Source organism: Leguminivora glycinivorella, chromosome 17 (genome assembly GCF_023078275.1).
Source record: "Leguminivora glycinivorella isolate SPB_JAAS2020 chromosome 17, LegGlyc_1.1, whole genome shotgun sequence".
NCBI lineage: Eukaryota > Metazoa > Arthropoda > Insecta > Lepidoptera > Tortricidae > Leguminivora > Leguminivora glycinivorella.
The window spans coordinates 8494465-8510101 of NC_062987.1; the positions used below are offsets into that span (position 1 = coordinate 8494465).

General features: G+C 40.7%; 1 protein-coding gene across 8 annotated transcripts in view; it reads right to left on the reverse strand.

Annotated features, from left to right (window-relative positions):
- The window catches only part of LOC125235409 (apoptosis-stimulating of p53 protein 2), a 629684-nt gene that overhangs the window by 40574 nt on the left and 573473 nt on the right, over nucleotides 1-15637 (reverse strand). For all 8 annotated transcript variants that reach the window (XM_048141963.1, XM_048141966.1, XM_048141964.1 and 5 more), the window contains one exon: nucleotides 6344-6516. In XM_048141963.1, coding sequence (XP_047997920.1) covers nucleotides 6344-6516 — 173 coding nt within the window. The remainder of the gene's footprint in view (nucleotides 1-6343; nucleotides 6517-15637) is intronic.

Sequence of the window (15637 nt, forward strand, 5' to 3'; positions counted from 1 at the left end):
GACGCGATAGACAATATTATCTGTTTTGATAGATTAACAAATTATATTATTAAGTCAGGGTTATTTCAATGGTTTATTTGCAGAAAAAGGGTTAGTAATAGGTCTTAAAATTAGGTTAATAATTGTTCCACACGACTGCGATAATATTCTCTGCTAGGTAATTTTACGTTTTTAACCTAATATAGTTTTTGACGACCGGTCTGGCCTAGTAGGATTCGAATCCCGATAACGACATTGTCATGGGTGTTTTCTGTGTATGTATGTATTTATCAATTTAAGTTTGTATATAGCTTTGCTTAGTTTGGGGCTAGGTTGATCAGTGTAAGGTGTCCCCCAATATTTATTTAATAAAACTTATATCTAGTAGTAACTATCACCGACTAAAGCCTCCGCCACACATGAGCGTTTTGAGAGCGTGGCGTGAGCTGGGCGCGATGAGAGCGTACAGCCAGCGCCGCGCCCCGCTCACGCCACGCTCTCTAAACGCTCATGTGTGGCGGAGGCTTTAAAGATCGCGGTCTAAAAGCGCTTCCAGCCGAGCCCATTCTCCTACTGAAAGTCTGTAGTTCAATTTATACTAGACAAGAACTTACATCCAATATAAAAAGTACTACTCAAATCAGACGGCGGGACTTGGCCGGTGACCGAACGTCCGCAACCTACTTGGCGGCCGCGCTCACTGCAAATATTGCTGTGACGTGACGCTAGTTATCCGTGTCACGAATACGCTCAATGGAACTCCACGACACGTGAGCCATATATGATATGAGTAAAATATTGTAGTACAACTACTGTAAAATTTTGAGCTTCATAGTGATGCAAAATTCAGCCGCAACTTAGAAAACTGACGCTGAACGCTGATGTAGACTCATTGGCGCCATAATAATATGTTTTTTTATCATGCAGAAACGTCTGCGAGCGTGTACATATTTTTAAATTAACGGAAAAATTTAAAAATTCACACCGACAGGACTCGAACCTGCGACCTCTGGCTTTACCGGAGCCAGGTTTTCCATTTTTCCTTTTATTTAATAATATGGCATAATGCTTTCTGTGTAGCCGAGTTCTCAAAAGTGTTGACAAATTCGTGATCGTCTTATACCGTAGCGTATAATCGTATAATATTATGTATCATATTATTTTGGCCTAACCTTCATTTGCCTATTAGTAGTTAGTACTTCTTCAGAATCGCCACGAAAATATAATGCCTATAACCAAAAAGGATCGAGTATTATAGAGAGTTACTGTCGAAGTAAAAGGTGTAATCACAGTGCGTAGACTGTCATCTCTTGACACAGGCTTAGAACTTTTGAACCTAAGTTTTGACAATTTGGCCCATATTCTTAGCTTGATATGTGTTAAAATGTCAAATATTAATATTAGCGCCATCTAGCTGAGCGTACCCCATAGGTGTAATGCCATCTAGGCCACCGTACATTTTTCTGTATGGTACTGAGGTACGTTTTTTTCTTAGACTTTATCTGTCTATACATATATATGTCTTTGCTATACATTACAAAATGCAAATGGATGTACGTATATCAAAGGGGTGTTTGTTATGCTCAAAAGAGAGATTAAGCCATGACATGATCAGTTGAACATGCATTAGCTATGCACAAAGACCAGCGGACACTGAAAACTCCACTCTCGTGTTCGACACGCAACCGCTACGGACTACGAGCAATGTCGAAACTTTGGTCTGCGGTCGACTGTGCGCGGCGGCCCGGAAAAATGAATATTTGATATATTTTGTTCAGTTTGGCCATAGATTAAATATAAGAAAATCATACCATCCGATACATTAAAATGCGACCGCCTATTAATGCGAATACACTACACCACACATAGATGGCGCCACAAAAAAAGTCTTGTAGCTTTCGATTATACATGGCGTTAAGTGTCACTTTTGCCATAGATTTATGGCTCGAAAATGACACTTAACGCCAATCTACAAATAATCGGTAGCAACAAGGCATTTTTTTGAGGCGCCATCTATGTGTGGTGTAGTGTATGCGCGTTCTTATGCGGTCGCGTTTTAATGTATGGGGAGGTATGATCTTCTTATATTTAATCTATGGTTTGGCACGTGTTTTTAAGCAATATTCGATATGCACAATAGCGTAGTTTCATGTTTTGTTTTCCCTATCTACTACCGCACCTCGGACTATGCCGATAAAATATATATGAAAGAAGCGCGTTCCTACGCACACAGTCTAAGTGCAGTCTAAACTCGTGTAGGCGTATGAGTGAGATATGACAGGTTGACTGGTCGCGTTCTTGACATGGGGTAACCGAGAGCGGATGGGCGGCAATTTCAGCGGGAAGCAGGGACTGTCCAAATTGTACGATAGTACTCTTTATTTATACTGTGCTACTACTGACTTTAGTATCAGACGATCTTAAGCTGCAATTGACGAGAACGCTTTTTGTGGCTAAAAAGACGGATGCGAGATCGAAATAATGCCACAGAGCGGACATATATCATGGCGATATGAAGCGCTGGTAGCCTAGCGGTAAGTGCGTGCGACTTTCGTTCCGGAGGTCGCGGGTTCGAACCCCGGCTCGCATCAATGAGTTTTTCGGAACTTATGTGCGAAATGTCATTTGATATTTGCCAGTCGCTTTTCGGTGAAGGAAAACATCGTGAGGAAACCAGACTAATTCCAATAAGGTCTAGTTACCCTTCGGGTTGGAAGGTCAGATGGCAGTCGCTTTCGTAAAACTAGTGCCTACGCCAAATCTTTGGATTAGTTTTCAAAGCGGACCCCAGGCTCCCATGAGCCGTGGCAAATGCCGGGATAACGCAAGGAGGATGATGATGATGAATGGCAACCCGGCTTTGTAATACATAACATATATGATATCTAAATAATATATAAATCCTGTCATTAACGCGAAAATTTGTCATAAATACACTTTGATAATGTGCCATTGCCATTACGAGTAGATAATATAGGTATATTCCAAACCATTGTATATAATGTAGATAATATATTCTCACCATGCATGGCTTGAACCAAAGAGGATCGAGTATTATAGAGAGTTACTGTCGAAGTAAAATATGTAATCACAGAGAAAGACTGCCATCTCTTGACACAGGCTTAAAACTTTTGAACCTCAGTTTTGATAATTTGGCCCATATTCTTAGCTTGATATGTGTTAAAATGTCAAATATTAATATTAGCGCCATCTAGCTGAGCGTACCCGGAAGGTGTAATGCCATCTAGGCCACTGTACCTTTTTCTGTATGGTACTGAGGTACGTTATTTCTTAGACTTTATCTGTCTATATTACGGAGTTATATAATATATGTCTTTGCTTGAACCTACATGAGAACCATATTATAATTTTACAACTTCATAATGACTCGCTCTGAAATCAAGAAGGCGACATATAAAATACACCCATAGCTGTTAAAGTTGTTAAACAAACAATCGAGATTATGTGTTTCAAACTTTACATGAAGCTAAAACAAACTTCCTCGCAAAATGTCTTATGTATACTGCCTATGGTAACTCGTGTGAGCTTTAAAAGTTTTATTCATTACAAAACGTTACTCAGGGTTTAAATCAAACATCAAATAAAATAATATGTACTTATTAAGTAAACAAGGAAATACCGAAAAAGTTTTATAAGCATTCATCCATAGGTATTATAAATGGGAAAGTGTGTGTGTCTGTTTGTTTGTCCGTCTTTCATGGCAGAACGGAGCGACGAATCGACGTGATTTTTTAAATGGAGATAGTTGAAGGGATGGGAGTGACATAGGCAAATTTTTGTCTCTTTCTAACCCCCACTTCCCTAAAATGGGGGGGGGGGAAGTTTGAAGCATTCCGCAATTTTCGAATTTAACGCGAGCGAAGCCGCGGGCAAAAGCTAGTGAAGATATAATCGGTAGTATGGAGATTTAAAAAATTGGTGCAAGGATATTCAATAGGGTTATTTCCTATTTGATCCATCCTATTACAAAAAGAAAGTATTAAAGAAATAATTCAAAGAAAACCACTCTTAGTCCAATTAAAGCCCAACCCACTGAAATGAAATCAAGCTCAAACCAGGATAAAACACGGCTGACTTTGATCGCCTCCGACATATAAACAGCCACTTAAGCCCCGCGAAGTGCGCAGACCCTCGACACTGATCCTCTGTCAGTATGTCTGTGTGTTTGTGACCTCTTACGGAAGTTGTGATATCACACTATCTAGTATCATGGCGTGTAATTTTGACATGTTGACCTTTTTATCACAAACCTGGTTAATAAGAATAAAACGCCTTCTCATTGTAATCTCCGGTCTTTGTAAACGAGTTTCTAATCTGACACTTAATTCAGTAACGTTCAAAAACTATAGACATCAGGTTTGACCCCTTTTGCGTTTTTGTTTTGGTTCTGAAATATATTCACAATTGGGCTTCGAGGTTTCATCTCGCCACTCTCACCGAAATCAATAGTTTAAGCCCAGAAAAAGAATACACGGCTGAATTCGATCGCCTCCGAAGTATAAACACCCACTTAAGCCCCGCGAAGTGGGCCGGATCTCGACACTGATCCCCTGTCAGTGTGTCTGTGTGTTTGTGACCTCTTACGGAAGTTGTGATATCACTCTAGAGGCGTTTAATTTTGACATGTTGGCTTTTTTATCGCAAAATTAGTTAGTAAGAATACAACGCCTTCTCATTGTAAGCTCCGGTTCCGGTCTTAGTAAACGAGATATTGACCTAACACTTAATTCAGTAACGAACAAAATTTAGATATCATCAGCACCAAAACAAAAACGTAAAAGGGGTCAAGCGTTTTTGTTTTGGTTTGAGATTCAAGTAGAACATGCAGATTGCGACCGGTTAACGGAAGTCGATAGTGTCATGTCATTTTGACAAGTTGTTGCTTTATCGCAAAGTAGCAGACAAGAATACAACTGCTTCATAGAAAACTAAGACATAACTTTTGAGCCACTTATACATTTATATTGATTACTATTGAATGTAAAACGAACCGAACTCACGATACTGTGTTTTGAGTAGCTCAAAAGAGTTGTCAAAACACTATTTTCTATTTCAATAGCTCAAATAAACACCTGAAACCTGGGTATAAACATAAACAGCCACTTAAGCCCGCGGAGTGGGCAGGCCCTCGTCACTGATCCCCTGTCAGTGCGCGACAACTAATCGCGGCTGTAGAACATGCAGATTGTGACCGGTTAACGAACTGTTTAGAGACGATAGTCATTTTTATTTTTTTATTTATTGAATAATAAAAGAAAAATTACACTTTCTTACACAAGACCCATCGTTGGCAAAACCTTGAAGAGGTTTGTGTGCCGATGGGGAGTTCAGTATATTACTTAACTATCATATCTTTGTCAGTTAAAATTTAGATAACCACAAAATTACAATTTGGAAAAACCCCCGACCGCGACATAGTGGACCGATTTTCATGAAACATGGCTAAGAACACTCCCGACTTACTCAGCTTTTGAGACAAAAAAAACTAAATCTAAATCGGTTCATCCGTTCGGGAGCTACGATGCCACAGACAGACACACACACGGACAGACAGACAAACAGACAGATAAACAGACAGACAGACAGACACGTCAAACTTATAACACCTCGTCGTTTTTGCGTCGAGGCTTAAAAATTACTTTGTTAATCCCTGTATAGATAACGTGCCAGTCAATCAGTGCTAACACTGCTAACCCGTTATACTTACTCAATTCGCGGATTAGCAAAGTAATCTTCTAGATTTTGATTAACATGTATTTCCTCAAGTGTAACGTCAACAAATACTATAGCTAGCTAGAATATACGCGTCTTTAAGTATCTTCTTAACAAAGTGACACGAGTCGACAATTTTTTACATCCTGTATAAAATATACCAATCTCCAATATTTGGAAAAGCCCCAATTAAATAGTTGAATCGTTGCATATATTTGTTGTGGTTATGTAAATACAGGGGCTAACCACAACCACGGAAACGATTATTACACTACAAAATTTGAGCACAATTAAATTAGCAAATTGCCGATATTACCGTAACCCCTAATTTGGGATATATCATGATACCTATGATACTGTAATACTCAGGCCTTGCGCCGAGAAGAATGTCCTATAATATAAAAATAGGTACATACTATGATTTCAGATCGTTTATGACAAGTTTGAAATATTATCTGTTAGGGATAAGTATCGATACCTACATCACGGCAGTTTATTTTACAGGAGGCCTACCACGAAACTCGAAAATGCGGGTCATTGATAACGCGAGCCAAACACGTCCTCGTCAATGATACTATCTACTTTAAGAGCTATAAAGTGGATATTTATTTAAGGGGCTTTGAGTACTCACCATCAGCTCTCGCCTCAGCTTATCCAACTCATGCGCCGACGGCGGTGCCGGCTGCGCCCGGCCTCTGCGCAGCTCTTCAAGCTGCCGCGTCAACTCTTCCACCTTCGCCACGGCCACCGATAGCTCCTTCTCTTTCTCATTGAATAGCGCTCGTATCGACTCGAGGTCACTGGCTGTAACAAAACAAAAACTTTGGTTAGTTTTTTCACATCATACCATGCTGTTCCAAGAGGCAAACAGCTCAGCTGCTAAGTTTAAGTGGGACTATATAAGCTGGTCATGTCTACCGAATGCCGGACGACTCAAACCGACGGACCATAAATGGATTCATTTTTGGTGACGGACCAGACATATCATTGAAGAGAAAAGAGTGGAGTTGGCAGCAGCTAGTCAGTTGACTAGAAATCGTTGTCCCCCGATAGACGTACGAGATGTTATTGTGCGGCAGCACTACAGTTCTATACGCGACGAGAAAAATATTCGTAAATATAAACAAGCGTTCATGGATAAGTCAAATATGCCAGTTATCCACACAATTAGTTAGTTATAATATGTTTTACCATGATTGTATGAAAATATTTATGTTGTTTTCCATTAATAAATACCTACCATTGCGTATTGCGTAATATATTATTACAACGAGAACGTGGCTACAACAGTCAACATTTCTCTGACAATCGATATGTAGCGGTCTAAGCCATTAGAATCTTATTCTTTATTTCTAATAAGGACGTTTCTTTTTGTTGCAACTTTTTCCTTCTGCGCTGGAATGGAAAGTCATATATAAAAGCCGCTAGGGATCTCATAGAATTGCCACTATGGTGCGAAACGGCGCATAAACCTAATTTCCTTGACCGTAGTCATTTAATATTGAAATAGCACTAAAGCATGCGAGTTCCGGGTCAGAACAATAAGCTCCAAGCTTTATGAACTTGACCTATTATTGATCCTATGTAGTCGCAAGGTTGAGCCACGACACGCATGTCATAAAATAATATTTTCTACTTTTAAATAAGTCAACTAGAAGTAAAATGAAAGGCTCATTTTAGATGGCGGCGCTCGAACTCGCATCAGGGGCGGCTCACTCCGCGATTCTAATGCCGCGCTACAAGTACATGCCGGCGGCCGCGAGTTCGCGGCCCATTCAGTGGTGACGACCTTCGCGCGGCGCAATAGATTTCAATGTCGGCTGCTCGTGTGCGGTCCGTTTGTTAAGACGCTACGGGAGCGAAAATGCTAAAATGGAAAGGAGTCCCCCTTTCAATTTGGGAATTTCAGTTAAATATACTAGTGTTATTAACTATATTTATCGAAAAAAAAATGTCCATTATGAACAACTCAGTTAAAAGATATTGCGAAAAAATCTTTTTCTACTCCCGTACTGTTATTCGCGAGTTACAAGGTCGTGTATAGAACTTTAAAACCCTACATAAAAGATGTCAGGACAAGTCTATCTAGTCTATACCCTGAAAACATTTAGTAGCAGTAGCACGATATAGCTGTTACAGTTCAGTAAATACATTGCTACCAACTTAACAAACCAATTCGCAGAGTCGAGACTCCTTCGTTTTCTGTTGCGTTCATTGGCGACGCGTCGAATCGCATTCAAATGTATGAGAACTCGATTCAACTCGGCTCGATTCGTCTTAGTGGCCAGGCTTCAAAGAACCATACCATAGACAGTTTTATTTTCATGTTTGCACTCAAACTGCATATTCAAAATGGTAGGCGGTCCACTAGATGACTAAGATGACTGAAAGTAGGTATTTGTTGATTTATAATTTTCTTTCAAAATAAGTGCTTGGTCGTAGAAAAAGTATTGTATGCAACGGTGTTTAACTGAGTCAAAAAATGCTCGTGGCGCCTTTATTAACAATTTTCGGCTTCGCCTCAAATTGTTACCCACGCCACTCACCTTTTTTGACCTCTTTTAACCACCAGTTGCATAAAATACTATTAAAATCGAGGTTCCGCTCTCGACTGTTTCCTCCTTCAAAACTTATTTAAACGAAACGAAATTTGAGAATCTGAATAACAATGAAATAATCTGTGTCGGACCGTTTAGATTTTTTGGCTAATTGTTACCAATCTTGAGTATCATCACACCTTCTTTTGGAGCCATATTGAAAAAGGCCGTTTTTAGAAAATTTTGATTGGCTCTAGCGTCTTTTAAAATAAAAATAGCAAAAAAATCAAAGCGGTCCAACACAGATAAAAATAATAATAATCTGTGTTGAAAAAATCATTGCTCTATCTTCAAAAACCAGGGAGGAAATAGCCGAGAGCGTTTGTATGGAGAATTGACCTGTATCGTATCGTCTTAATGTATGTAAGAATTTAAAATGGCGGCATTTTGTGAACATCAAAGGAGTGAGCCTTCTGTACTTGTACTATTATATATTCTGTGCTCGCAGGCTATTTAAGTTGTATTGCGGACTGTTGGGGTTACATTTAACTAAGCACGCCTCTACCACCTATCCAAGCAAGGGTTGACCTGGAAAATTCCCGGAAAAAGAGGGCAACCACGTACCACCTGGAGAAGCACAGTGGGAAAAGAGGCGGCATCAGTTGGCCTCGGCTGGGCGGAGCTGGAGGAGGCCGCGCTGGACCGCGAACAATGGAAATCCCTTCTGAGAGCCCTATGTCCCTGATGAGGGATAACAGGATATCATCATCATCATCATCATCAAGCACGCGCGCGTGCTTCAAATACCGCGTCTAATACCGCGCGTCAAATACCGCTTTACAATAACAAATTCATCATCATCCTGTCCCTGCCGGTTTCGGCCTCGGCGACTGGGTTTTTACCGGTTAGTGAGAGCGACGGTCGTGAGCTCTCAGGTGACTGGCGTAGCCTATTTTTGCCTTGAATGTGCGACCACACTCACTGCAAGTCAGCACCCCTCCAACGTAATTGTAATTTATGACCGCTGTTGGTCGGGCCTTTAACTCGTCGCGTTTCGCATCGAGATCCACTCGCCTCTGCTCTTCGAAGGCTTGCACTTTGTCTCTCACTGTATGCCTCCACTTCGGCCGATCTTGCGCCGAAGTCTCCCAGTGCAACGGTTCAATGTCACATCTCCGCATGTGACGCTTCAGCACATCTTTGTAGCGCAGAAGTTGGCCGCCTTGTTTCCGCTTGCCACTTTGCAACTCTGAGTAGAAGATGCGCTTAGCCACTCTGTCATTAGACATACGGGAGACATGACCACACCATCGCAACTGTCGCCGCATCAGATAGGCTTCAATGCCGCTGACATTAGCACGGCGTAGAACTGCAGTGTTCCTGACACGATCTTCCCAAGTGATGTTCATAATGTCACGCAGGCATTTAAGATGAAACCTATCTAATGTGCGAATGTGCCTCCGGTACAGACACCAAGTTTCAGAGGCATACAGGAGAATGGGCAGAACTATTGCCATGTACACAGAAACCTTTGTCTGGAGCTTAATGTCGTGTGAACGGAACACCTTGACGCGCAATTTTCCGAAAGCAGCGGCAGCCGCTCCGATTCTGCTGTTAATTTCGTCGTCAAGGTGGCACTTGGATGTTATTGTGCTCCCCAGATACCTGAATCTGTCTACTTGCTTAAGAAAGTCATCTCCGAGCCTTACGTCAACGGGCGCTAGTGTCTCCAACCCCATAATTTCGGTTTTCTTGACACTTATCACTTATTGCGTTTGTAGACTATCCGGGGAATCCGCCACAAAGCAAAGCAGCACGTACTGAATCGGTGGGGAGAGCACTTCAAGACCCTGCTTAATGTCGACCGTGCTGCAGATATGCAGTACATAGATTCATTAGCGGCGCTTCCTATCGTTTCTGAGCTTGATGAGCCATTGACTCTGAAAGAGGTAGCTACTGCAGTACAGCAGCAGAAAAATAGAAAGGCTGTGGGCATCGACAACTTACCTGGAGAACTGCTCAAGTATGGGGGGCAGGAGTTGCATGAGACTATCTGGATGTTTTTCAAGCAGATGTGGGAGCAGGAACGAGTTCCTAGTGAATTTCGGATATCTCGCATCAGCTCTTTATACAAAAATAAAGGCGACCGTTCAGACTGCAACTCCTACAGGGGTATCTCTCTCCTAACTTCGCCAGGTAAAGTCTTTGCTCGCATATTGCTGAATCGCCTTTTACCTTTGTCAGAAGACATATTGCCAGAGTCACAGTTCGGCTTCCGACCTGATCGAGGCACCTGCGAAGCCATCTTCTCTATCCGTCAGCTTCAAGAGAAGAGTAGAGAACAAGGTCAGCCTCTTTTTCTTTGCTTTGTTGACCTTGAGAAAGCTTTTGACAGTGTGCCTCGTGAAGCTTTGTGGGCAGTGCTAGCGAAACAGGGGTGCACAGCTAAGTTTGTCAGGCTCATCAGACTTCTACACGATGACATGCAATGCTGTGTCAATGTAAGAGGCGAAAATTCTGGATACTTTGGCGTCACCTGTGGCGTCAAGCAGGGATGCGTTTTGGCACCAACCCTTTTCGCCCTTTATTTCGCTGTGGTCGTCAGAGATGCCTTACAAACGTTGGCAGATGACAATAACAAATTACATTTAATAAAATTACTGTCTAGTAGACGATGTCTATACACCTGTTAAAACAATTATTTCATATGTCAATAAACTCAAAAATAATGTTTGAAAAACAGGAAGAAAGCTGAACATTTTTCTTAATTATCTTCCGCCACGAGTTCTGAGCCACGGCGACATATCAAAAGTTATGTCATTAGTCGTGTTCCAGAAGTCTTACAAGCTCTCTCATTCACTGTTATCATTGTAAACTTAGAAAAATGTGTGAACGCGTACATATTTGAATCGATTTTATATCTAACATTCATAAGATTTACTAAAATACATAGCTTTATCTTGAAGCGAGTACAATTCTGACTTGGAAAAATATTTATTCTAAAGAAAATTTTATTTCTAATACAAGCCTTTATCGGCTTTATCACTGACTTCAGCAGACATGGAGTATGTAGGCATCGAGACAATCTAACAAAATACAATTTAGGTCACTTAGAGTCATGTATTAGAGTCAGGTCATGATATATTATGTTGGCATCAATTTTGATAGCCCTTCCTCTCCACCACAGTATTATAAAGAATACCATCGTTCCCCGCTGAAAGTGCCGGCCACACAGTTACCGCCTGTCAAAAACGCGAACAGACTGCCTGTCATATCTCACTCATACAAGCATGGTACGCGTTAACCTACACGAGCTTTGGCTGTAGGGAGGGACGCGCCTCTTTCATATATTTGATCGCCATTGTCCGAGGTGTGTCGGCACGGTATAAACGTCATAATTGAATTGAAGTTTGACGTTTGAATTAACATTTGCACCAGCGAGGTTAAAATCGCACTAAGTAAGACAATAGTTATTTGTTTTACAAGGGGGCAAAGTAGTTGTTTAACCGCACGTGCCAATATTGATACCTGAGCAAGCGAAAGATTCCAATATTGAACCGCGAGCGTAGCGAGTGGTTCAAAAAGTGGAATCTTGAGCGTTGCGAGGGTATCAAGGCACGAAGGTTAAACAAACTTTGCCACCGAGTGAAACACAAAATTTTTCACCACACCAACACGAACAAAATACTGACTATAAAACATCAAAATAAATCAAATTCATCAATTTATTCAATATTTTTGATTCAAAATCATCATTTATAGGGTAAAATCTAGCAGACATATTAAAGACATCGGGTTAAAATTTGCATGAAATTACTTTGCCCCCTTGTGGATAAAATGCAATTTTGCTATCTGTTTTCGAATAGCAAAGAATGCCTTTACCAGTTGGTGTGGTGAAAAAAAACAAACACTTTTTATATTCGTTCAACAAGTTTTTTGGTTAAAATAGCGCCTCACGTAGGCGCTATTTATAACCAAACCTCTTTGGTTCTAACAAGTTACATTTTGTTAAATGTAACTAGTACATTCTACAAGTTACTTGTCATTTAAATCAACAATATATTTGAATCAACAAGTCGATTTTATGAAAGCAATATGACACATATTGTTTTAAACATATGTTTGGCTGATTCAATCAAATATCTTTTAACAAGTTTCACCTTGTTGTTCGAACAAATTCGACTTGTACCATGAATATTGTGATTTATTCCGTTTACTAAAATACTTTTGTTTCAAACCGATAAACCCGCAACAAACTTGTTAAATTCACAATGCATTACCAAATTTCTCTGAGTGCTTTGCCAACTTATCTCGTTCTAACTCTAAGTATCATTGAAATTTAAATCGATTTAAAACAAATCGAAAAGTCAATGATTGGTAAAATTATTAAGGCATTACGCAAGTAATTTGCCGGTATAAGCGCCCAGCTGAGACTCATTTAAAAGCTAGGCGGGATACACACCGACCTTTCAATTACAGTAGACAATAAAGAGGGCTTTATCTATATGAGGGGTCCCGTTTGCGCGAGTAAATAGAAGTGACACAGAGGAAAAGTGCAGTAGTGACACTTTCTTATAAATATTTATAAAGTCAATGCTTGTTAGTAAGTTATTATTATTAAGAGCCTGCGATGTCCCACTGCTGGGCAAAGGCCTCCCCCCGCTTTTTCCATTCCTCCCGGTCCTCGGCCATTCTTTCAAAAAGGAGTCCAACTCGTTCCGCCATCGCATACGTGGTCTGCCGGGTCCCCGTTTTGGCCTGGGCTGCCAATCTGTGGGAATCTTGGCCCATAGCTCGTTCGGCATTCGGCAGACATGACCGACCCAGTCCCACTTCAGCTTGTCGCTTTCCGAACTACGTCAACTATTTTTGTTTTGGAGCGCAGCGTGGTGTTCCGGATACGATCCGTTAACTTTAGAATTATGCTGCACTAATTAAATTATGAGTATGCAACTTACATCTGTATTAGATCTGTAAATAATAATTATCAGGGAGCGTACTTTTCATGCCGATGACATTAATCTGACGTCACGCTCCGTATAGGATGATCACAATGAAATGAAACATTATGTTCGGAGTTTAAAAATTGATAGTTATTTTTTATAATTTCTGTACTTCTGATATACCTACTTATGTGACCTCGGATATATGATAAGCAAGTGTATGTGGTTCCCATCATAGAGCGGTCCTATTCTTCAAGCACTATGATGACGTTTTCATCTGAGATTCCAACAGGAATTAGTTCTTATTACTGATGAACCAAAGTAACCTTCTGTTATGAGAAGCCGCATATAATAAGGCATATTACCTTCAATAGGCACTCTACATAAAAAAAAATGAAAAGTTTATTTGGTTAATCTAAGGGGTTACACAACGAGGTTGGGATTTTCTTTTAAGCAAAATTTGCTTGTGACAGAAAACCCCGCTCTTCCATAAATACGAGTAAGGCCGTTTTCACATTATCCGATCCGATATTGGATGTCGGAATACATATTGATTGACATAGTACATCCACGGCGAAATCATTTCGTTGCGGGAAAACAGCCACTAAAATTTCACGGCGTATATCATCAAAATATCTGCGTATCCGCGTATCTCAACGCCTGGTTAACGTATCCGGTGACCAGAGGGCTGGCAGCTACTTTGGCCAGCGAATAAGTCTGGCCATTCAAGAAGGCAACGCTGCCAGCCTGCTGGGCACCATCACCTCCGAAGATGATCTGGTGCCGTAGCCGAATGGCATTTCTGCGACGCGAAACGAAAACGAAACGCCGCGAAAGGTAGTCTGGCTCTGTCGCGCCAAAACGTACGAGCGATAGAGAAAGATATCTACGAGCGTTTCGTTTCGTGAGCGTTTGTGCCATTTGGCTACGCACCCAGGGGAGCATTTTTTATTTTGCAATTATATAGGTATTAATTTGTGTAGTTTTAAGTTGTACATATCTTTAAAACGTTAAATATAAGTCCTACATATAAGTCATTGTTTGTTTCAAAATATTGGTTTGAAGATATTTTCAAAATAAGAGAAGTTTCAATACTGTTTGTCTGCGAATATTGCGAGATCCAGTGATTCCTTTCATATATATCTTTAAAATCATAAGACCCCTCTTTGATCTTATTTTGGGCAACAAGATTGTTTTTCTTATTGAGTGAATACCTCCGTAATTCGGAAGTGATATAATTATTTGCGTATTGCGAGATCTAGATCGTCTTTTATTCATTGATCTTTTTCTCGGAATTATAAACATAAACAGAATACTAATTTCGGGAAACCGAGCTTACTTAATAAGGGCCCATTTAGACGGTATTTGATACAGCCCGCAATGTAAGTAATATTGCATGCGAGTTCGCACGCCGTCTAAATCAGGCCTAAGCGCGTCTTACGGTACCTTAATACATGAAAGGATACTTTCCATTGAAATCTCGAATCGACAAATTCGTACAAATTAATTCAATCCAGCCAAAATCACGCTTCAATCTTTTTGTCAGTTTCACACTCGATTATTTTTTTTTCAATTACCAGCGATACCAAAACAGTGACGACGCAATTCTCCGAAAAAATATCTCGAAATCAAGGTAGTACGGGGCTTTGAAAAATACTGAAAGCAATTTTTCGCTCAGGCCCACGTTATTCGTCCTAAATGTAATTCAAGAGCCTTTTCAATGCCTTATCAATTTTGGAAAGATTTTAGAAGCACATTTCGCAGCATATCGAAAGGCCATAGAAAACATTACAGGGTACCTAGCCAACGTCACAATCGCTTACGCTTCGTAAGCTAGCTAGAGCTCTCCCTATCGCTCTTCTGTAGCGGTGCGACAGAGCCGGACTGAGTTCAGATCACCACGCAGCGTTACGATTGTCACTTCGGCTAGGCAGGAAGGCCGGCCCTAAGGCACGGAATAATAGAACATTCCACCCAAAGTAGATGTATCGCGATCTCTGAGACCCCACCAAATTGATTTAACTACGGCGCCCAAAGGTCCTTAGAGAGCGTATTTCACTTTTACTGTGTTAAGCAGACCCTCTTACAATTCGATAAGACGTACCAAAATAGTTTTCGTGTGTCACTACCTAGAGAGTATCCTAGTAACTTAATGTCCAGATTTTTGAAAGTAACAAACTGTTCAAACAGTAAACTATGCGCCATTTTTATCACCCCATTGATATAATAAACAAGAAGATTCGAATGTTCATCAACTAGCGTTTGCCCGCGGCTTCGCTCGCGTTAAATTTAAAACTTGCGGAATGCTCCATACAAACTTCCACCCCCCATATTAGAGAAGTGGGGGGTAAGAAAGAGACAAAAAGTAGCCTATGTCACTCTCCATCCCTTCAACTATCTCCACTTCAAAAATCACGACAATTCGTCGCTCCGTTTTGCCGTAAA